Genomic DNA, 25,099 nt, shown 5'->3' on the forward strand with positions numbered 1-25,099 from the left:
AAACATTATCTTGTAGAGCAAAAATGGTTATGTTTGAAGAAATTGTGGTTCAAATAATGTTATATGGTTGTGAAGCATGGGCTATAGATAAGGTTGTGTGGAGGAGGATGGATGTGTTGGAAATTAAATGTTTGAGGATAATATGTGGTGTGAGGTGGTTTGATCGAGTAAGTAATGAAGGGGTAAGAGAGATATGTGGTAATAAAAAGAGTGTGGTTGAGGGAGCAGAAGAAGGTAGTTTGAAATGGTTTGGACACATGGAGAGAATGAGTGAGGAAAGATTGACAAAGAGGAATATATGTGTTAGAGGTGGAGGGAACGAGGAGAAGCAGGAGATCAAATTGGAGGTGGAAGGATGGAGTGAAAAAGATTTTGAGTAATCGGGGCCTGAATATATGGGAGGGTGAAAGGCGTGCAAGGAATAGAGTGAATTGGAATGATGTGGTATACCGAGGTGGACGTGCTGTCAGTGGATTGAACCAGTGCATGTGAAGCATCTGGGGTAAACCATTGAAAGGTCTGTGGAGCCTTATGCCTCTGTAATTTGTACACTCACCTCTATCCCCTTTGCCTTTGTACCATGGCACTATGCATGCATTCTGCCAATCCTCAGGCACTTCACCATGATCCATACATACATTGAATATCCTTACCAGCCATTCAACAAGGCATTCACCCCCTTTTTTTAAAAATTTCGCTGTAGTACCATCCAAACCCGCCGCCTTGCTGGCTTTCATCTTCTGCCAAGCTTTCACTACCTCTTCTTTCTTCACCAAACCATTCTCCCTGACCCTCTCACTTCACACACCACCCTGACCAAAATACCCTGTATCTGCCACTGTATCATCAAGCACATTCAACAAACCTTCATGATATTCACTCCATCTCCTTCTCACTTCATCACTTCTTGTTATCACCTCCCCATTTGCCCCCTTCACTGATGTTCCCATTTGTTCTCTTGTCTTATGCCTTTTATTTACCTCCTTCCAAAAATCTTTTTATTCTTCCTAAAATTTAATGATACTCTCTCACCCCAACTCTCATTTGCCCTCTTTTTCATCTCTTGCACCTTTCTCTTGACCTCCTGCTGCTTTCTTTTATACATCTCCCGGCCATTTGCTATATTTCCCTGCAAAAATTGTCCAAATGCCTCCCTCTTCTCTTTCACTAAAAATCTTACTTCTCAGTCTTACCATTCACTACCCTTTCTAATCTGCCAACCTCCCACCTTTCTCATCCCACATGTATCTTTTGCACAAGCCATCACTGTTTCCCTAAATGCATCCCACTCCTCCCCCACTCCCCTTATGTCATTTGCTCTCTCCTATTGCCATTCTGCACTCAATCTTTCCTGGTACTTCCTCACACAAGTGAGGAAGTGCCAAGCTCACTTACTCTCACCACTCTCTTCTCCCAACATTCTCCCTTCTTTTCTGAAAACCTCTACAGATCTCGACCTTTGCCTTCACAAGATAGTGATCATACATCCCTCCAGCTGCCTCTCTCAGCACATTAACATCCAAAACTCTCTCTTTTACATGCCTATCAATTAACACGTAATCCAATAATGCCCTCTGGCCATCTCTCCTACTCACATACGTATAATTATTCATATCTCTCTTTTTAAACCAAGTATTCGCAGTCAACAGTTCTTTTTCAGCACACAAATCCACAAGCTCTTCACCATTTCCATTTACAAAACTGAACACCCCATGTATACCAATCATACCCTCTACTGCGACATTACTCATCTTTGCTGCATCAGAGCTGCTAACACACTCACTCAGCTGCTCCCAAAACACTTGCCTCTCATGATCTTTCTTGACCAGGTGCATAGGCACCAATAATCACCCATCTCTCTCCATCCACTTTCAGTTTTACCCATATCAATCTAGAGTTTTATTTCTTACGCTGTCACATATTCCCACAACTGCTTCAGTAGTGGTGTTACTCTTTCCTTTGCCCATGTCCTCTGACTTTATTCCCAAGACATTCCCAAACCACTCTTCCCCTTTAACCTTGAGCTTCGTTTCACTCAGAGCCAAAACATCCAGGTTCCTTTCCGCAAACATACTACCTATCTCTCCTTTTTTCCCATCTCGGTCACATCCACACACATTAAGACACCCCAATCTGAGCCTTTGAGGAGGATGAGCACTTGAATGACTCCTTCTTCTGTTTTAGATAACTTATGGGTTAAGATGAATTAAAGCATTAAGTCTAAAGATAGCACTCTTATCTTGACCTCATGGAAAACATCAAGAGATAACATTTTTTGAGCTAATAGAATCTTTTACACAGCCTTGATATGAGAACAACATTCTTTGTGATGATAACTGTTAGGTTAAGATAAAACCAAGGGTAATTTTGAAACTGTTAATTCACTATATTGTTGTTTGTCATCATGACTTCGTAAAGAGATTAGCACTTTTTTGCCTTGTAAAATACTTTTTATTTGTCAACCAAGGATTTTGTGAAACCTCTTTCAGTGGGGAACATCTGTGCTTAGATTAAAGAACTCATTACAGTGGATCACCCTGGTCTTTACACTATGGCCCATGATGTGAAATGGGTGACCTCACCCTTAGTCATTCTTTGAAGCCTTATGTTTGAAGATATCAGTAGAAGTCTTTAGCATGTGTCCAGCACTTTTATCAAACAGTTCCTAAGTTTAATCATCATAGATTTACCATGTGACACAGGATTTCTCCTTAAGGAGACTTTATATCTGGTGTGCCTCTGGATCACCTTTATAAAGTTTTCATCTGTTGTGGGTGTTGTTCTTCTATATGAGTTTTTTCTGAGTCCTTCATACTCTCATTACAGTCTGAAAAATCTTTGTGGCATCTGTTAGCAATTATAGTTATTTTACAGTGTCCTGCCTTCCCATATCTCTTTTTGAAAACCTCACTCTTTACTAATGGTGACTGCCTTTAGGTGCTTACCCCCTTGATATCCAAGAGATATCCCATTGCTCATGGTACACTGCCACAAAGAGAAAAGGCTTTCCAGGCTTCAAAACCTACATGTGTTTGAATACATAAGAAAATTAAATAGAAAAGAAATGGATGCATTGTTTAGTTGTAAGGGCAGATATGGAAGCAAACTTTATAAATATGGAGATCTATGTATGCCTCCTAATTATAAGATAGACATAATGATGGTTCAAGATTTATATATAATCAGTGGAAATTGTTCAATAGGTTTAAACAGTAATGCATGTTGTTTAAGAATTATATTCATAGTGTCAGGGAAAGGTAGTATTAAGCACAAGATTCATAGTGTTAGTGAAAGATGATATTGTTTTCATTTTGATTAGGGAAAATAGATTTATGATAGGGAATATAAAGCAATTTTAGATTAGCGTATCTGTTTGAAGAATATTTTTTGTATATGATTTTTTCAGGAAAATTTCAGTCTGTTTTTCATCAAGTATTCGTTTTGAATTTCAGTACAATATAACTGGCTTGGAACCCTATACAAAGTACACATTTAAAGTTATTCCATGTGTCGAAGGAGAGAGATTGGTTTACTGTGGTGACGTGGCTGCCAATGTCAGTGAGAGAACAAGGATAGGAGGTGAGTGTTAAAGTTTTATTATTTTCATTTTGCTTAGAATATTAGATTACATGACTTGGATTATTTCATGGTAATAATTTAACCAGAGATTGTAGGTACATGACTGGTTGTGCCATAGTTGATGTATATTTGTAGAACTTAGGATGGCAAAATGAACTTTTATCCCTAAAGTCAACTTTTTCCTATTAATGATTTACTTTTTTAAGAAATATTTTTACTACAAATTCATTACTTAAGCTTACTATTGCACAATTATCCGACTCTGAACTTGCTTCAGATGATGTAATGAATTGTGAGTTGTATAATGATATACTTTAAGGTAATTTTTATTGGGAATTTTTTTTAACAGGATATTATTCAGTGATACCTTATTGCTTTAATTTCCGTATATCTCTTTAGACTATTAAGGTACCACGATAAACTGGATTAAATAGTAGATAGTTTTTTCATATTTGTTTGCTGTTTCTCATGTTAGGAAGATAGTGCCAGGAACAGACAAAGAAATGGCTTCATTGCATCCTTTTTCTAGCTGTTATGTTTAATGCACTGAAACCAGAGTCCCCAATTTACAATTATGCCCTACAGAACTTTTCATGGCTGTCCCAGAACACTTCATACCCCCTGGTTCATCCATTTGATGGCACATCACCCCTTACAAATCATATCACCCCAGTTCACTTTGTCCTGTATATGCCTTACACCTTCTGGCATATTCGAATCCCAGACGCTCTGAGGTTCTTTCAAGCCATCCTTCCATCTCCTTCTCAGTTACCCCCCTTTTTTTCAGTTCCCACCACTTCTGACATATTACCCTTCCAACTCATCCTCTCCTCACTTCTCTTTTCCATATGACGAAACTATTGTGGCACCTTCTTTATCATTCATATATATACACCTCTTACTGCCATTTGTATCCCTTACCCTATCATTTCCTTTTTGATCAGCCTTTCTTACCCCATAGAGTCATCAAACATTTTATTTCTGGCACATGTACCCTGTTATGTCTTTGCTTTTGCAGACAGTGATCTCTCTCTCTTGCCATACACTCCTCAGTGCACCTAAAACTTTTACCCCTGCACCTACCCAATGGCTTCCGAAGCTCCTATGGTTCCATTCATTGCTCTGTCCACTCCCAGGTATATGTAACACTCTACTTCCTCCAGGCTCTCACCACTGAAAGTCAGACTCCAAGTAACCTGTCTGTCTCCTCTTTTAAACCCAATAACATTCCTTGTATTCACATTTATTATTAACATTCTCCTTTCATTTACTCACTGTCTCAAATTTAGAACCTTGCATCTACGGTGTTTCACTCAGATCTTTCATCAGCTCCATGGCATGTGCAAAAGGTGCATTTAGCATGGTAGAGGTGGGAGGTGGGCAGATTAGAAAGAGTAGTGAGTGGTGAGATGAAGAAGTAATGTTGCTAGTGAAAGAGAAAAGAGAGGTGTTTTGACAGTATTTGTAAGGAAGGAGTACAGTTGAATGGGAGATGTATAAGAGAAAGCAGTAAGAGGACAAGAGGAAGGTGTAAGGGTAGAAAAAGAGGGCAAATGAGAGTTGGGATGAGAGACTATTATTGAATTAGAGAGAGAATAAAAAGATGTATTGGAAGGAGGTAAGCATATGTGTGAAAGACAATTGGAAGGAGGTAAAAATATGTGTGATAAACAAGAGAGCAAATGGGAACATCGGTGAAGGTGGCAAGGGGGGGAATAGATAACAGGTAGTGATGAAGGTACTGTTGAATTTATTTGATGATAGTGGCAGATATAGGATGTTTTGTTTGGAGTGGTGTGCAAAGTGAGAGAGTGAGGGAGGGTGGTTTCGTGAAGAGTGAAAAGGTGGTGAAAGCTTGCAGAAGATGAAATCTGGCAAGGCCACAAGAGTGAATGGTAAAGTGCCTGATGATTGGTAGGATGCATGTATAGTGCCATTCTAGAAAGGTAAAGGAGTTAAAGGTGAGTGTTCACACTACAGAGGCATTCATCTGTTGAGCATACCTGAAAAATTGTATGGGAGGGTATTGATTGAGAGGGTAAAGGCATGTACAGAGCATTAGATTAGGGAGGAGCTGTATGGTTTCAGAAGTGGTAGAGGATGGGTGGATCAGATGTTTGCTTTGAAGAATGTGTATGAGAAATACTTTAGAAAAACAGATGGATTTGTATGTGGCATTTATGGATTTGGAGAAGGCATATGATAGGGTTGATATAGATACTTTCTGGAAAGTCTTAAGAATACATGGTGTGGGAGGTATGCTGCTAAAAGCAGTGAAAAGTTTTATCTAGGGTGTAAGGCATGTAAGAATGATTGGTTCCTAGGGAAGGTTGGTCTGCAACAGGGGTGGGTGATGTCACCATGGTTGTTTGATTTGTTTATGGATGAGATGGTGAGGGAAGTATTTGCAAAAGTTTTAGAGAGAGAGAGAGAGAGGCAAGTATGCAGTGTGTTGGGAATGAGAGGGCCTGGGAAGGGAGTCAGTCGTTGTTCACTGATGATACAGCACATGTGGTTGACTCGAGTGAGAATCTGCAGAAGTTGGTGACTGAGTTTGGAAAAGGGTGAGAAACGAGAAAGTTGAGAGTAAATGTGAATAAGAGCAAGGTTATTAGTTTCAAGGTAGAGGGACAAGTTAGTTAGGTGAAGTTTGAATGAAGAAAAACTGGAGGAAGTGAAGTGTTTTAGACATCTGGGAGTGGACTTGGCTGCAAATAGAGCTATAAAGTGGAAGTGAGTCATATGGTGGGGGAGATGGTAAAGGTTCTTGGAGCAATGAAGAATGTGTGAAAAGAGAAAACATTATCTCAGAGAGCAAAAATGGGCATGATTGAAGGAATAGTAGTTCCAACAGTATTATATGGTTGCGAGACATCAGCTATATAGTTAAAGTTGTATGAAGGAGGGTGGATATGTTGGAAATGAAGTGTTTGAGGGCAGTAAGTGGTGTGAAGTGGTTTGATAAAGACAGTAAAGAAAGGGTAAGAGAGATGTGTGATAAAGAGATTGGTTGAGAGAGCAGAAGAGAGTGTGTTGAAGTCTTTTGACATATGGAGAGAATGAGTGAGGAAAGGTTGACAAAGAGGATATATGTGTCAGAGGTGGAGGAAATAAGTGGGAGACTAGATTGGAGTTGGAAGGATGAAGTGAAAGATATTTTGAGTGATTGGGGCTTGAACCTGCAGTAGGATGAGAGGCATGCTAGGGACAGTGAATTGGAATGATGTGGTATACCGGGGAAACATGTTGTCAGTGGACTGAACCAGGGCGTCTGAAACATCTGGGGAAAATTATGGAGAAGTCTGGGGCCCTAGATGTGGATAGGACATCTGTGGTTTCTTTACATTTCACATGACAGCTAGAGACTGAGTGTGAGCGAATATGGGTTTTTCTTTCTTTTTTTTCACTGCCTTGCTGGTGGAGGCAGTGCCGATACTGTTCTCTGTGGCACAGGTTGGCACTAGGAATGGATGAAGACAAGCAAGTATGAATATTTACATGTTTATAAATGTATATGTCTGTGTATGTGTATTTGCTTGTATGTACGTGTCTATATTGATATGTATATGTATGGATATGTCTGTGAGTATATGTGTGTATATATATGAGTGGATGGGTCTTTCTTCATCTGTTTCCTGGCGCTACCTTCCTCACACAGAACAGGTGATGAATGGGATGCATTTAGGGAAGCAGTGATGGCTTGCACAAAAGGTGCTTGTGGCATGAGAAGAGTGGGAGGTGGGCAGATTAGAAAGTGTAATGAGTGGTGGGATGAAGAAGTAAGATTATTAGTGAAAAAGAAGAGAGAGGCATTTGGACAATTTTTGCAGGGCAATAATGCAAATGAGTGGGAGATGTATAAAAGAAAGAGGCAGGAGGTCAAGAGAAAGGTGCAAGAGGTGAAAAGAGGGCAAATGAGAGTTGGGGTGAGAGGGTATCATTAAATTTTAGGGAGAATAAAAAGATGTTTTGGAAGGAGGTAAATAAAGTGCGTAAGACAAGGGAACAAATGGGAACTTCAGTGGAGGGGGCTAATGGGGAGGTGATAACAAGTAGTGGTGATGTGAGAAGGAGATGGAGTGAGTATTTTGAAGGTTTGTTGAATGTATTTGATGATAGAGTGGCAGATATAGGGTGTTTTGGTCGAGGTAGTGTGCAAAGTGAGAGGGTTAGGGAAAATGATTTGGTAAACAGAGAAGAGGTAGTAAAAGCTTTGCGGAAGATGAAAGCCAGCAAGGCAGCGGGTTCGGATGGTATTGCAGTGGAATTTATCAAAAAAGGGGGTGACTGTGTTGTTGACTGGTTGGTAAGGTTATTTAATGTATGTATGATTCATGGTGAGGTGCCTGAGGATTGGCGGAATGCTTGCATAGTACCATTGTACAAAGGCAAAGGGGACAAAGGTGAGTGCTCAAATTACAGAGGTATAAGTTAGTTGAGTATTCCTGGTAAATTATATGGGAGGGTATTGATTGAGAGGGTAAAGGCATGTACAGAGCATGAGATTGGGGAAGAGCAGTGTGGTTTCAGAAGTGGTAGAGGATGTGTGGATCAGGTGTTTGCTTTGAGGAATGTATGTGAGAAATACTTAGAAAAGCAAATGGATTTATATGTAACATTTATGGATATGGGGAAGGCATATGATAGACTTGATAGAGATGCTATGTGGAAGGTATTAAAAATATATGGTGTGGGAGGCAAGTTGTTAGAAGCAGTGAATAGTTTCTATCGAGGATGTAAGGCATGTGTACGTGTAGGAAGAGAGGAAAGTGATTGGTTCTCAGTGAATGTAGGTTTCGGCAGGGGTGTGTGATGTCTCCATGGTTGTTTAATTTGTTTATGGATGGGGTTGTTAGGGAGGTGAATGCAGGAGTTTTGGAAAGAGGGGCAAGTATGCAGTCTGTTGTGGATGAGAGAGCTTGGGAAGCGAGTCAGTTGTTGTTTGCTGATGATACAGCGCTGGTGGCTGATTCATGTGAGAAACTGCAGGAATTGGTGACTGAGTTTGGTAAAGTGTGTGAAAGAAGAAAGTTGAGAGTAAATGTGAATAAGAGCAAGGTTATTATATTAGGTACAGTAGGGTTGAGGGTCAAGTCAATTGGGAGGTAAGTTTGAATGGAGAAAAACTGGAGGAAGTGAAGTGTTTTAGATATCTGGGAGTGGATTTGGCAGCGGATGGAACCATGGAAGCGGAAGTGAATCATAGGGTGGGGTAGGGGGCGAAAATTCTGGGAGCCTTGAAGAATGTATGGAAGTTGAGAATATTATCTCGGAAAGCAAAAATGGCTATGTTTGAAGAAATAGTATTTCCAACAATGTTGTATGGTTGCGAGGCGTGGGCTATGGATAGAGTTGTGCGGAGGAGGGTGGATGTGCTGGAAATGAGATGTTTGAGGACAATATGTGGTGTGAGGTGGTTTGATTAAGTAATGATAGGGTAAGAGAGATGTGTGGTAATAAAAAGAGTGTGGTTGAGAGAGCAGAAGAGGGTGTTTTGAAATGGTTTGGTCACATGGAGAGAATGAGTGAGGCAAGATTGACCAAGACGATATATGTGTCAGAGGTGGAGGGAACGAGGAGAAGTAGGAGACCAAATTGGAGGTGGAAAGATGGAGTGAAAAATATTTTGAGTGATCGGGGCCTAAAAATGCAGGAGGTGAAAGGCGTGCAAGGAATAGAGTGAATTGAAACGATGTGGTATACCAGGGTCGACGTTCTGTCAATGGATTGAACCAGGGCATGTGAAGCGTCTGGGGTAAACCATGGAAAGTTGTGTGGGGCCTGGATGTGGAAAGGGAGCTGTGGTTTCGGTGCATTATTACATGACAGTTAGGGACTGAGTGTGAACGAATGGGGCCTTTGTTGTCTCTTCCTAGCGCTACCTCGCACACATGAGGGGGGAGGGGGTTATTATTTCATGTTTGGCGAGGTGGCGATGGGAATGAATAAAGGCAGACAGTATGAATTATGTACATGTGTATATATGTATATGTCTGTGTGTGTATATATATATATATATGTATACGTTGAGATGTATAGGTATGTATATTTGCGTGTATGGACGTGTATGTATATACATGTATATGTGGGTGGGTTTGGCCATCCTTTCATCTGTTTCCTTGCGCTACCTCGCTAACACGGGAGATAGCGACAAAGCAAAATGAAAATAAAATATATATAATCCCTGGGGATAGGGGAGAAAGAATACTTTCCATGTATTCCCTGCGTGCCATAGAAGGTGACTAAAATTGGAGGGAGCAGGGGACTGGAAATCCTCTTCTCTTCTTTTCAGTTTTGCAAAAGAAGGAGCAGAGAAGGGGGCCAAGTGAGGATTTTCCTGAAAGGCTCTGTCCTCTGTTCTTAATGCTACCTCACGAATGCTGGAAATTACGAATAGGTCAAGAGAAAGGTACAAGAGATGAAAGAGAGGGTAAATGAGAGTTGGGGTGAGAGAGTATCATTAAATTTTAGGGAGAATGAAAAGATGTTTTGGAAGGAGGTAAATAAAGTGTGTAAGATTAGGGAACAAATAGGAACGTCAGTGAAGAGGGGTAATGGGGAGGTGATAACAAGTAGTGGTGATATGAGAAGGAGATGGAGAAAGTATTTTGAAGGTTTGTTGAATGTGTTTGATGATAGAGTGGCAGATATGGGTTATTTTGGTCGAGGTGGTGTGCAAAGTGAGAGGGTTAGGGAAAATGATTTGGTAAACAGACAAGAGGTAGTGAAAGCTTTGCGGAAGATGAAAGTCGGGAAGGCAGCGAGTTTGGATGGTATTGCAGTGGAATTTATTAAGAAAGGGGGTGACTATTGTTGAATGGTTGGTAAGGTTATTTAATGTATGTATGACTCATGGTGTTGTGCCTGAGGACTGGCGGAATGCTTATATATTGCCATTATACAAAGGCAAAGGGGATAAGAGTGAGTGCTCAAATTACAGAGGTATAAGTTTCTTAAGTATTCCTGGTAAATTATATGGGAGGGTATTGATTGAGAGGGTGAAGGCATGTACAGAGCATCAGATTGGGGAAGAGCAGTGTGGTTTCAGAAGTGGTAGAGGATGTGTGGATCAGGTGTTTGCTTTGAAGAATGTATGTGAGAAATATTTAGAATAGGAAATGGATTTTATGTAGCATTTATGGATCTGGAGAAGGCATATGATAAAGTTGATAGAGATGCTCTGTGGAAGGTATTAAGAATATGTGGTGTGGGAGGCAAGTTGTTAGAAGCAGTGAAAAGTTTTTATCAAGGATGTAAGGCATGTGTACGAGTAGGAAGAGAGGAAAGTGATTGGTTCTCAGTGAATGTTGGTTTGCGGCAGGGGTGTGTGATGTCTCCATGATTGTTTGATTTGTTTATGGATGGGGTTGTTAGGGAGGTGAATACAGGAGTTTTGGAAAGAGGGGCAAGTATGCAGTCTGTTGTGGATGAGAGACCTTAGGAAGTGAGTCAGTTGTTGTTTGCTGATGATGCAGTGCTGGTGGCTGATTCAGGTGAGAAACTGCAAAAGCTGGTCATTAAGTATGGTAAAGTGTGTGAAAGAAGAAAGCTGAGAGTAAATGTGAATAAGAGCAAGGTTATTAGGTACAGTAGGGTTGAGGGACAAGTCAGTTGGGATGGAAGTGTGAATAGAGAAAAAGTGGAAGAAGTGAAGTGTTTTAGATATCTGGAAGTGGATTTGGCAGCGGAAAGAACCATGGGAGCGGAAGTGAATCATAGAGTGGGGGAGGAGGCGAAAGTTCTGGGAGCGTTAGAAAGTGTGTTGAAGTCGAGAACGTTATCTTGGAAAGCAAAAATGGGTATGTTTGAAGGAATAGTGGTTCCAATAATGTTATATGATTGTGAGGCATGGGCTATAGATAGAGTTGTGCGGAGGAGGGTGGATGTGCTGGAAATGAGATGTTTGAGGACAATGTGTGGTGTGAGGTGGTTTGATCGAGTAAGTACTGAAAGGGTAAGAGAAATTTGTGGTAGTAAAAAGGATGTATTTGAGAGAACATAGGAGGGTGTTTTGAAATGGTTTAGTCACATGGATAGAATGAATGAGGAAAGATCGACCAAGAGGATATATGTGTCAGAGGTGGAGGGAACGAAAAGTGGGAGACCAAATTGAAGGTGGAAAGATAGAGTGAAAAAGATTTTGAGTGATGGGGGCCTGAACATGCAGGAGGATGAAAGGCGTGCAAGGAATAGAGTGAATTGGAACGATGTGGTATACTGTGGTCGACGTGATGTCAATGGATTGAACCAGGGCCTGTGAAGCATCTAGGGTAAACCATGGAAAATTTTTGTGGGGCCTGGATGTGGAAAGGGAGCTGTAGTTTTGGTGCATTATACATGACAGCTAGAGACTGACTGTGAATGAATGTTGCCTTTGTTGTCTTTTCCTAGTGCTACCTTGCGCACATGCAGGGGAAAGGGTTTTCCTTTCTTGTGTGGTGGGGTGGCGATGGGAATGAATAAGGGCAGACAGTATGAATTATGTATCGGCGTATGTATGTATATGTCTGTATGTATTATATTTTTTTTTTTTATTATACTTTGTCGCTGTCTCCCGCGTTTGCGAGGTAGCGCAAGGAAACAGACGAAAGAAATGGCCCAAACCCCCCCCATACACATGTATATACATACGTCCACACACGCAAATATACATACCTACACAGCTTTCCATGGTTTACCCCAGACGCTTCACATGCCTTGATTCAATCCACTGACAGCACGTCAACCCCGGTATACCACATCGCTCCAATTCACTCTATTCCTTGCCCTTCTTTCACCCTCTTGCATGTTCAGGCCCCGATCACACAAAATCTTTTTCACTCCATCTTTCCACCTCCAATTTGGTCTCCCTCTTCTCCTCGTTCCCTCCACCTCCGACACATATATCCTCTTGGTCAATCTTTCCTCACTCATTCTCTCCATGTGCCCAAACCACTTCAAAACACCCTCTTCTGCTCTCTCAACCACTCTCTTTTTATTTCCACACATCTCTCTTACCCTTACGTTACTCACTCGATCAAACCACCTCACACCACACATTGTCCTCAAACATCTCATTTCCAGCACATCCATCCTCCTGCGCACAACTCTATCCATAGCCCACGCCTCGCAACCATACAACATTGTTGGAACCACTATTCCTTCAAACATACCCATTTTTGCTTTCCGAGATGATGTTCTCGACTTCCACACATTCTTCAAGGCCTCCAGAATTTTCGCCCCCTCCCCCACCCTATGATCCACTTCCGCTTCCATGGTTCCATCCGCTGCCAGATCCACTCCCAGATATCTAAAACACTTCACTTCCTCCAGTTTTTCTCCATTCAAACTCACCTCCCAATTGACTTGACCCTCAACCCTACTGTACCTAATAACCTTGCTCTTATTCACATTTACTCTTAACTTTCTTCTTCCACACACTTTACCAAACTCAGTCACCAGCTTCTGCAGTTTCTCACATGAATCAGCCACCAGCGCTGTATCATCAGCGAACAACAACTGACTCACTTCCCAAGCTCTCTCATCCCCAACAGACTTCATACTTGCCCCTCTTTCCAAAACTCTTGCATTTACCTCCCTAACAACCCCATCCATAAACAAATTAAACAACCATGGAGACAACACACACCCCTGCCGCAAACCTACATTCACTGAGAACCAATCACTTTCCTCTCTTCCTACACGTACACATGGCTTACATCCTTGATAAAAACTTTTCACTGCTTCTAACAACTTTCCTCCCACACCATATATTCTTACCTTCCAGAAAGCATCCCTATCAACTCTATCATATGCCTTCTCCAGATCCATAAATGCTACATACAAATCCATTTGCTTTTCTAAGTATTTCTCACATACATTCTTCAAAGCAAACACCTGATCCACACATCCTCTACCACTTCTGAAACCACACTGCTCTTCCCCAATCTGATGCTCTGTACATGCCATCACCCTCTCAATCAATACCCTCCCATATAATTTACCAGGAATACTCAACTAACTTATACCTCTGTAATTTGAGCACTCACTCTTATCCCCTTTGCCTTTGTACAATGGCACTATGCACGCATTCCGCCAATCCTCAGGCACCTCACCATGAGTCATACATACATTAAATAACCTTACCAACCAGTCAACAATACAGTCACCCCCTTTTTTAATAAATTCCACTGCAATACCATCCAAACCTGCTGCCTTGCCGGCTTTCATCTTCCGCAAAGCTTTCACTACCTCTTGTCTGTTTACCAAATCATTTTCCCTAACCCTCTCACTTTGCACACCACCTCGACCAAAACACCCTATATCTGCCACTCTATCATCAAACACATTCAACAAACCTTCAAAATACTCACTCCATCTCCTTCTCACATCACCACTACTTGTTATCACCTCCCCATTTGCGCCCTTCACTGAAGTTCCCATTTGCTCCCTTGTCTTACACACTTTATTTACCTCCTTCCAGAACATCTTTTTATTCTCCCTAAAATTTAATGATACTCTCTCACCCCAACTCTCATTTGCCCTTTTTTTCACCTCTTGCACCTTTCTCTTGACCTCCTGTCTCTTTCTTTTATACATCTCCCACTCAATTGCATTTTTTCCCTGCAAAAATCGTCCAAATGCCTCTCTCTTCTCTTTCACTAATACTCTTACTTCTTCATCCCACCACTCACTACCCTATCTAATCAACCCACCTCCCACTCTTCTCATGCCACAAGCATCTTTTGTGCAATCCATCACTGATTCCCTAAATACATCCCATTCCTCCCCCACTCCCCTTACTTCCATTGTTCTCACCTTTTTCCATTCTGTACTCAGTCTCTCCTGGTACTTCTGTATGTGTATATATATATATGCATACGTTGAGGTGTATAGGTATGTATATGTGCATGTGTGGACGTTTATGTATATGCATGTGTATGTGAGTGGGTTGGGCCATTCTATCATTTATTTCCTTGCGCTACCTGGCTAACACGGGAAGAGGAACGCGAGGAGTGCTTATCCTCCTCGAAGGCTCAGATTGGGGTGTCTAAATGTGTGTGGATGTAACCAAGATGAGAATAAAGGAGAGATAGGTAGTATGTTTGAGGAAAGGAACCTGGATGTTTTGGCTCTGAGTGAAACGAAGCTCAAGGGTAAAGGGGAAGAGTTGTTTGGGAATGTCTTGGGAGTAAAGTCAGGGGCTAGTGAGAGGACAAGAGCAAGGGAAGGAGTAGCACTACCTCTGAAACAGGAGTGGTGGGAGTATGTGATAGAGTGTAAGAAAATAAACTCTAGATTGATATGGGTAAAACTGAAAGTGGATGGAGAGAGATGGGTGATTATTGGTGCATATGTACCTGGGCATGAGAAGAAAGATCATGAGAGGCAAGTGTGTTGGGAGCAGCTGAGGGAGTTTGTTAGTAGTTTTGATGCACGTGACTGGCTTATAGTGATGGATGATTTGAATGCAAAGGTGAGTAATGTGGCAGTTGAGGGAATAATTGGTGTATATGGGGTGTTCAGTGTTGTCAATGGAAATGGTGAATATTTCTGTGCTGAAAAAGGACTGGTGATTGGGAATACCTGGTTTAAAAAGAGAGATATACATAAGTATATGTATGTAAGTAGGAGAGATGCCAGAGAGTGTTATTGGATTATATGTTAATTGATAGGCGTGCAAAAGAGAATCTTTTGGATGTTAATGTGCTGAGAGGTGCAACTAGAGGGATGTCTGATCATTATATTATGGAGGCGAAGGTGAAGATTTGTAGAGGTTTTCAGAAAAGAAGAGAGAATGTTGGGGTGAAAAGAGTGGTGAGAGCAAGTTAGCTTGGGAAGGAGACTTGAGTGAGGAAGTACCAGGAGAGACTGAGTACAGAACAGAAGAAGGTGAGACCAAAGGAGGTAAGGGGAGTGGGGGAGGAATGGGATGTATTTAGTGATGGCTTGCGCAAAAGATGCTTGTGGCATGAGAAGAGTGGGAGGTGGGCAGATTAGAAAGGGTAGTGAGTGGTGGGATGAAAAAGTAAGATTATTAGTGAAAGAGAAGAAAGAGGCATTTGGATGACTTTTCCAGGGAAATAATGCAAATGAGTGGGAGATGTATAAAAGAAAGAGGCTGGAGGTCAAGAAAAAGGTGTAAGAGGTGAAAAAGAGGGCAAATGAGACTTGGGTGAGAGAGTATCATTAAATTTTAGGGAGAATAAATGGATGTTTTGGAAAGAGGTAAAGAAAGTGCATAAGACAAGGCAACAAATGGGAACTTCAGTGAAGGGGGCTGATGGGGAGGTGATAACAAGTAGTGGTGATGTGAGAAGATGGAGTGAGTATTTTGAAGGTTTGTTGAATGTGTTTGATGATAGAGTGGCAGATATAGGGTGTTTTGGTCGAGGTAGTGTGCAAAGTGAGAGGGTTAGGGAAAATGATTTAGTAAACAGAGAAGTGTTAGTAAAAGCTTTGCGGAAGATGAAAGCCGGCAAGGCAGCGGGTTTAGATGGTATTGAAGTGGATTTTATCAAAAAAGGGGATGACTGTAATGTTGGCTGGTTGGTAAGGATGTTTAATGTATGTATGTCTCAGGGGGAGATGCCTGAGGATTGGCAGAATTCATGCATAGTGCCATTGTACAAAGGCAAAGAGGATAAAAGTGAATGCTTAAATTACAGAGGTATAAGTTTGTTGAGCATTCTTGGGAAATTATACGGGAGGGTATTGATTGAGAGGGTGAAGGCATGTACAGAGCATCAGATTGGGGAAGAGAATTGTGGTCTCAGAAGTGGCAGAGGATGTGTGGATCAGGTGTTTGCTTTGAAGAATGTATGTGAGAAATACTTAGAAAAGCAAATGGATTTGTATGTAGCATTTATGGATCTAGAGAAGGCATATGATAGAGTTGATAGAGATGCTTTCTGGAAGGTATTAAGAATATATGGTTTGGGAGGCAAGTTGTTAGAAGCAGTGAAAAGTTTTTATCAAGGATGTAAGGCATGTGTACATGTAGGAAGTGAGGAAAGTGATTGGTTCTCAGTGAATGTAGGTTTGTGGCAGGGGTGTGTGATGTCTCCATGGTTGTTTAATTTGTTTATGGATGGGGTTGTTAGGGAGGTTAATGCAAGAGTTTTGGAAAGAGGGGCAAGTATGAAGTCTGTTGGGGATGAGAGAGCTTGGGAAGTGAGTCAGTTGTTCGCTGATGATACAGCGCTGGTGGCTGATTCATGTGAGAAACTGCAGAAGCTGGTGACTGAGTTTGGTAAAGTGTGTGGAAGAAGAAAGTTAGGAGTAAATGTGAATAAGAGCAAGGTTTTTAAGTACAGTAGGGTTGAGGGTCAAGTCAATTGGGAGGTGAGTTTGAATGGAGAAAAACTGGAGGAAGTGAAGTGTTTTAGATATCTGGGAGTGGATCTGGCAGCAGATGGAACCATGGAAGCGGAAGTGGATCATAGGGTGGGGGAGGGGGCGAAAATTCTGGAGGCCTCGAAGAATGTGTGGAAGTCGAGAACATTATCTCGGAAAGCAAAAATGGGTATGTTTGAAGGAATAGTGGTTCCAACAATGTTGTATGGTTGCGAGGCGTGGGCTATGGATAGAGTTGTGCGCAGGAGGATGGATGTGCTGGAAATGAGATGTTTGAGGACAATGTGTGGTGTGAGGTTGTTTGATCGAGTGAGTAACGTAAGGGTAAGAGAGATGTGTGGAAATAAAAAGAGCGTGGTTGAGAGAGCAGAAGAGGGTGTTTTGAAGTGGTTTGGGCACATGGAGAGAATGAGTGAGGAAAGATTGACCAAGAGGATATATGTGTCGGAGGTGGAGGGAACGAGGAGAAGAGGGAGACCAAATTGGAGGTGGAAAGATGGAGTGAAAAAGATTTTGTGTGATTGGGGCCTGAACATGCAGGAGGGTGAAAGGAGGGCAAGGAATAGAGTGAATTGGAACGATGTGGTATACCGGGGTTGACGTGCTGTCAGTGGATTGAATCAAGGCATGTGAAGCGTCTGGGGTAAACCATGGAAAGCTGTGTAGGTATGTATATTTGCGTGTGTGGACGTATGTATATACATGTGTATGGGGGGGGTTGGGCCATTTCTTTTGTCTGTTTCCTTGCGCTACCTCGCAAACGCGGGAGACAGCGACAAAGTATAAAAAAAAAAAAAAATATATATATTTCTTTTTTCTTTTCTTTTAAACTATTCGCCATTTCCCGCGTTAGCGAGGTAGCGTTAAGAACAGAGAACTGGGCCTTTAAGGGAATATCCTCACCTGGCCCCCTTCTCTATTCCTTCTTTTGGAAAATTAAAAAAAAAAAATAATGAGAGGGGAGGATTTCCAGCCCCCCGCTCCCTCCCCTTTTAGTCGCCTTCTACGACACGCAGGGAATACGTGGGAAGTATTCTTTCTCCCCATCCCCAGGGATATATATATATATATATATATATATATATATATATATATATATATATATATATATATATATATATATATATAATATATATATATATATATATATATATATATATATATATATATATATATATTTTTTTTTTTTTTTATACTTTGTCGCTGTCTCCCGCGTTTGCGAGGTAGCGCAAGGAAACAGACGAAAGAAATGGCCCAACCCCCCCCATACACATGTATATACATACGTCCACACACGCAAATATACATACCTACACAGCTTTCCATGGTTTACCCCAGACGCTTCACATGCCTTGATTCAATCCACTGACAGCACGTCAACCCCGGTATACCACATCGCTCCAATTCACTCTATTCCTTGCCCTCCTTTCACCCTCCTGCATGTTCAGGCCCCGATCACACAAAATCTTTTTCACTCCATCTTTCCACCTCTAATTTGGTCTCCCTCTTCTCCTCGTTCCCTCCACCTCCGACACATATATCCTCTTGGTCAATCTTTCCTCACTCATTCTCTCCATGTTCCCAAACCACTTCAAAACACCCTCTTCTGCTCTCTCAACCACGCTCTTTTTATTTCCACACATCTCTCTTACCCTTACGTTACTCAATCGATCAAGCCACCTCACACCACACATTGTCCTCAAACATCTCATTTCCAGCACATCCATCCTCCTGCGCACAACTCTATCCATAGCCCACGCCTCGCAACCATACAACATTGTTGGAACCACTATTCCTTCAAACATACCCATTTTTGCTTTCCGAGATAATGTTCTCGACTTCCACACATTCTTCAAGGCCCCCAGAATTTTCGCCCCCTCCCCCACCCTATGATCCACTTCCGCTTGCATGGTTCCATCCGCTGCCAGATCCACTCCCAGATATCTAAAACACTTCACTTCCTCCAGTTTTTCTCCATTCAAACTCACCTCCCAAGTCATACATATTCTGTACTAGGTATTGTTTTACATATTTCCTTATCTTATTATGTCATCATAAATGACATATCAGATGGAGATATAGAAACTAATTATTCTGTTAGGTTTGTGGTTCTTGCTTATTCTTTTATTGCCTTCATCCAGTGTTTACCAAATAAAGTATGATACAGTAGATAAATGAAACATTTATACATTAAAAGAACAGTTTTCTAGAATTAGGAGTACTGATTGTATGAACATTGCTACATGCTTATATATATATATATATATATATATATATATATATATATATATATATATATATATATATATATATATTCTAATGTTTTATTTTGCATATGAGGGTAGGGTGGGTTGAATCAACTAAAAAGTAAATTAAGCTATGAAAAGCATTTAAAAGTCTCTATGTATATTTTATTGTCAGAGCCTGAAATAGAACTTTACTATACATTACATTAAATATCTTTTCTTTAGTCTATTTTTGGCTATTTTCAAACATAGCATGTAGCAATGTTCATACAATCAGTACTCCTAATTCTAGAAAACTGTTCTTTTAATGTATAAATGTTTCATTTATCTACTGTATCATACTTTATTTGGTAAACACTGGATGAAGGCAATAAAAGAATAAGCAAGAACCACAAACCTAACAGAACAATTAGTTTCTATATCTCCATCTGATATGTCATTTATGATGACATAATAAGATAAGGAAATATGTAAAACAATACCTAGTACAGAATATGTATGACTTGGGGCTTCCAGTCTCTCAGCTACCTCTGATCTTGATTGTAGAGGTGTTTACACTGCCTCCTGTAGGGTACCATAAATTACTGAAATGAATTCTAACCAGCATGGAGCCATCATTTTTCATACTTCCGGAAAACCTAGGAGAGGAAAGGCAGCAGACTACGATGTCAGCAAACATCTACCTTGTCCATGTTATATATCACACTCATTCCTGGTGAAGAACCAAGTGTAATACATGCATATTCCAGTCTTGTAGATACTGGCACTCAAAATCATGCACCTCTTTATAGTTTCTAAGTCACTTATACCTTGTCTTGAAAGTATAAACTACAGTATTTTCCTCTTATGCTTGCTAAACTAGTACTACTTAACTTTTCCTGTCATAATGAATGTAATATCACACAAAATGTACTAAAAAGTAAAAAAAAACTGGCTACAAAATCACACAAAACACTACACTACACGTAGGCCGGGTTGAGAACGAGGAGTGAGGTCTGACCTACACCACTCTGTAAGCTGCAGGAGTGGGTGGATATGTATGGACATATCACATGCATGCCATAATTTTAGTTGTTTGGCATAATTTAAAGGCAGGTGAAAAACTGTAAATCAATAGGTTCCTTGGAATTTTGGTCTTGAGAGAATAGTCTGAAGACCAAAATTCCAAGGAGGAATGGGATGTATTTAGGGAATCAGTGATGGATTGCACAAAAGATGCTTGTGGCATGAGAAGAGTGGGAGGTGGGCTGTTTAGAAAGGGTAGTGAGTGGTGGGATGAAGAAGTAAGAGTATTAGTGAAAGAGAAGAGAGAGGCATTTGGACGATTTTTGCAGGGAAAAAATGCAATTGAGTGGGAGAAGTATAAAAGAAAGAGACAGGAGGTCAAGAGAAAGGTGCAAGAGGTGAAAAAAAGGGCAAATGAGAGTTGGGGTGAGAGACTATCAGTAAATTTTAGGGAGAATAAAAAGATGTTCTGGAAGGAGGTAAATAGGGTGCGTAAGACAAGGGAGCAAATGGGAACTTCAGTGAAGGGCGTAAATGGGGAGGTGATAACAAGTAGTGGTGATGTGAGAAGGAGATGGAATGAGTATTTTGAAGGTTTGTTGAATGTGTCTGATGACAGAGTGGCAGATATAGGGTGTTTTGGTCGTGGTGGTGTGCAAAGTGAGAGGGTTAGGGAAAATGATTTGGTAAACAGAGAAGAGGTAGTAAAAGCTTTGCGGAAGATGAAAGCCGGCAAGGCAGCAGGTTTGGATGGTATTGCAGTGGAATTTATTAAAAAAGGGGGTGACTGTATTGTTGACTGGTTGGTAAGGTTATTTAATGTATGTATGACTCATGGTGAGGTGCCTGAGGATTGGCGGAATGCGTGCATAGTGCCATTGTACAAAGGCAAAGGGGATAAGAGTGAGTGCTCAAATTACAGAGGTATAAGTTTGTTGAGTATTCCTGGTAAACTATATGGGAGGGTATTGATTGAGAGGGTGAAGGCATGTACAGAGCATCAGATTGGGGAAGAGCAGTGCGGTTTCAGAAGTGGTAGAGGATGTGTGGATCAGGTGTTTGCTTTGAAGAATGTATGTGAGAAATACTTAGAAAAGCAAATGGATTTGTATGTAGCATTTATGGATCTGGAGAAGGCATATGATAGAGTTGATAGAGATGCTCTGTGGAAGGTATTAAGAATATATGGTGTGGGAGGCAAGTTGTTAGAAGCAGTGAAAAGTTTTTATCGAGGATGTAAGGCATGTGTACGTGTAGGAAGAGAGGAAAGTGATTGGTTCTCAGTGAATGTAGGTTTGCGGCAGGGGTGTGTGATGTCTCCATGGTTGTTTAATTTGTTTATGGATGGGGTTGTTAGGGAGGTAAATGCAAGAGTCCTGGAAAGAGGGGCAAGTATGAAGTCTGTTGGGGATGAGAGAGCTTGGGAAGTGAGTCAGTTGTTGTTCGCTGATGATACAGCGCTGGTGGCTGATTCATGTGAGAAACTGCAGAAGCTGGTGACTGAGTTTGGTAAAGTGTGTGGAAGAAGAAAGTTAAGAGTAAATGTGAATAAGAGCAAGGTTATTAGGTACAGTAGGGTTGAGGGTCAAGTCAATTGGGAGGTGAGTTTGAATGGAGAAAAACTGGAGGAAGTGAAGTGTTTTAGATATCTGGGAGTGGATCTGTCAGCGGATGGAACCATGGAAGCGGAAGTGGATCATAGGGTGGGGGAGGGGGCGAAAATTTTGGGAGCCTTGAAAAATGTGTGGAAGTCGAGAACATTATCTCGGAAAGCAAAAATGGGTATGTTTGAAGGAATAGTGGTTCCAACAATGTTGTATGGTTGCGAGGCGTGGGCTATGGATAGAGTTGTGCGCAGGAGGATGGATGTGCTGGAAATGAGATGTTTGAGGACAATGTGTGGTGTGAGGTGGTTTGATCGAGTAAGTAACGTAAGGGTAAGAGAGATGTGTGGAAATAAAAAGAGCGTGGTTGAGAGAGCAGAAGAGGGTGTTTTGAAATGGTTTGGGCACATGGAGAGAATGAGTGAGGAAAGATTGACCAAGAGGATATATGTGTCGGAGGTGGAGGGAACGAGGAGAAGAGGGAGACCAAATTGGAGGTGGAAAGATGGAGTGAAAAAGATTTTGTGTGATTGGGGCCTGAACATGCAGGAGGGTGAAAGGAGGGCAAGGAATAGAGTGAATTGGAGCGATGTGGTATACCGGGGTTGACGTGCTGTCAGTGGATTGAATCAAGGCATGTGAAGCATCTGGGGTAAACCATGGAAAGCTGTGTAGGTATGTATATTTGCGTGTGTGGACGTATGTATATACATGTGTATGGGGGGTTGGGCCATTTCTTTTGTCTGTTTCCTTGCGCTACCTCGCAAACGCGGGAGACAGCGACAAAGTATAAAAAAAAAAAAAAATATATATATATTTCTTTTTTCTTTTCTTTTAAACTATTCGCCATTTCCCACGTTAGCGAGGTAGCGTTAAGAACAGAGAACTGGGCCTTTAAGGGAATATCCTCACCTGGCCCCCTTCTCTATTCCTTCTTTTGGAAAATTAAAAAAAAAAAATAATGAGAGGGGAGGAATTTCCAGCCCCCCGCTCCCTCCCCTTTTAGTCGCCTTCTACGACAACGCAGGGAATACGTGGGAAGTATTCTTTCTCCCCTATCCCCAGGATATATATATATATATATTAATAATATATATATATATATATATATAATATATATATAAATATAAATATATATATATATATATTATATAATATATATATATAATATAATATATATATATATTATTATATATATATATATATATATATATATATTTTTTTTTTTTTTATACTTTGTCGCTGTCTCCCGCGTTTGCGAGTAGCGCAAGGAAACAGACGAAAGAAATGGCCCAACCCCCCCATACACATGTATATACATACGTCCACACACGCAAATATACATACCTACACAGCTTTCCATGGTTTACCCCAGACGCTTCACATGCCTTGATTCAATCCACTGACAGCACGTCAACCCCGTATACCACATCGCTCCAATTCACTCTGTTCCTTGCCCTCCTTTCACCTCCTGCATGTTCAGGCCCCGATCACACAAAATCTTTTTTCACTCCATCTTTCCACCTCTAATTTGGTCTCCCTCTTCTCCTCGTTCCCTCCACCTCCGACACATATATCCTCTTGGTCAATCTTTCCTCACTCATTCTCTCCATGTGCCCAAACCACTTCAAAAAACCTCTTCTGCTCTCTCAACCACGCTCTTTTTATTTCCACACATCTCTCTTACCCTTACGTTACTCAATCGATCAAACCACCTCACACCACACATTGTCCTCAAACATCTCATTTCCAGCACATCCATCCTCCTGCGCACAACTCTATCCATAGCCCACGCCTCGCAACCATACAACATTGTTGGAACCACTATTCCTTCAAACATACCCATTTTTGCTTTCCGAGATAATGTTCTCGACTTCCACACATTCTTCAAGGCCCCCAGAATTTTCGCCCCCTCCCCCACCCTATGATCCACTTCCGCTTCCATGGTTCCATCCGCTGCCAGATCCACTCCCAGATATCTAAAACACTTCACTTCCTCCAGTTTTTCTCCATTCAAACTCACCTCCCAAGTCATACATATTCTGTACTAGGTATTGTTTTACATATTTCCTTGGGAAGGAGACCTGTGTGGGGAAGTACCAGGAGAGACTGTGTACAGAATGGAAAAAGGTGAGAACAATGGAAGTAAGGGGAGTGGGGGAGGAATGGGATGTATTTAGGGAATCAGTGATGGATTGCGCAAAAGATGCTTGTGGCATGAGAAGAGTGGGAGGTGGGCTGTTTAGAAAGGGTAGTGAGTGGTGGGATGAAGAAGTAAGAGTATTAGTGAAAGAGAAGAGAGAGGCATTTGGACGATTTTTGCAGGGAAAAAATGCAATTGAGTGGGAGAAGTATAAAAGAAAGAGACAGGAGGTCAAGAGAAAGGTGCAAGAGGTGAAAAAAAGGGCAAATGAGAGTTGGGGTGAGAGACTATCAGTAAATTTTAGGGAGAATAAAAAGATGTTCTGGAAGGAGGTAAATAGGGTGCGTAAGACAAGGGAGCAAATGGGAACTTCAGTGAAGGGCGTAAATGGGGAGGTGATAACAAGTAGCGGTGATGTGAGAAGGAGATGGAATGAGTATTTTGAAGGTTTGTTGAATGTGTCTGATGACAGAGTGGCAGATATAGGGTGTTTTGGTCGAGGTGGTGTGCAAAGTGAGAGGGTTAGGGAAAATGATTTGGTAAACAGAGAAGAGGTAGTAAAAGCTTTGCGGAAGATGAAAGCCGGCAAGGCAGCAGGTTTGGATGGTATCGCAGTGGAATTTATTAAGAAAGGGGGTGACTGTATTGTTGACTGGTTGGTAAGGTTATTTAATGTATGTATGACTCATGGTGAGGTGCCTGAGGATTGGCGGAATGCGTGCATAGTGCCATTGTACAAAGGCAAAGGGGATAAGAGTGAGTGCTCAAATTACAGAGGTATAAGTTTGTTGAGTATTCCTGGTAAATTATATGGGAGGGTATTGATTGAGAGGGTGAAGGCATGTACAGAGCATCAGATTGGGGAAGAGCAGTGCGGTTTCAGAAGTGGTAGAGGATGTGTGGATCAGGTGTTTGCTTTGAAGAATGTATGTGAGAAATACTTAGAAAAGCAAATGGATTTGTATGTAGCATTTATGGATCTGGAGAAGGCATATGATAGAGTTGATAGAGATGCTCTGTGGAAGGTATTAAGAATATATGGTGTGGGAGGCAAGTTGTTAGAAGCAGTGAAAAGTTTTTATCGAGGATGTAAGGCATGTGTACGTGTAGGAAGAGAGGAAAGTGATTGGTTCTCAGTGAATGTAGGTTTGCGCCAGGGGTGTGTGATGTCTCCATGGTTGTTTAAT

General features: G+C 41.3%; 1 protein-coding gene across 1 annotated transcript in view; it reads left to right on the top strand.

The window, feature by feature from the left end:
• LOC139762511 (uncharacterized) overlaps positions 1 to 25,099 on the top strand; it is an 854,543-nt gene that overhangs the window by 620,601 nt on the left and 208,843 nt on the right. The window contains exon 19 of the mRNA XM_071687495.1: positions 3,453 to 3,579. Within this exon, the coding sequence (XP_071543596.1) occupies positions 3,453 to 3,579 (127 nt within the window). The remainder of the gene's footprint in view (positions 1 to 3,452; positions 3,580 to 25,099) is intronic.

The sequence above is a fragment of the Panulirus ornatus genome, chromosome 3, assembly GCF_036320965.1.
Source record: "Panulirus ornatus isolate Po-2019 chromosome 3, ASM3632096v1, whole genome shotgun sequence".
In the NCBI taxonomy this organism is placed as follows: domain Eukaryota; kingdom Metazoa; phylum Arthropoda; class Malacostraca; order Decapoda; family Palinuridae; genus Panulirus; species Panulirus ornatus.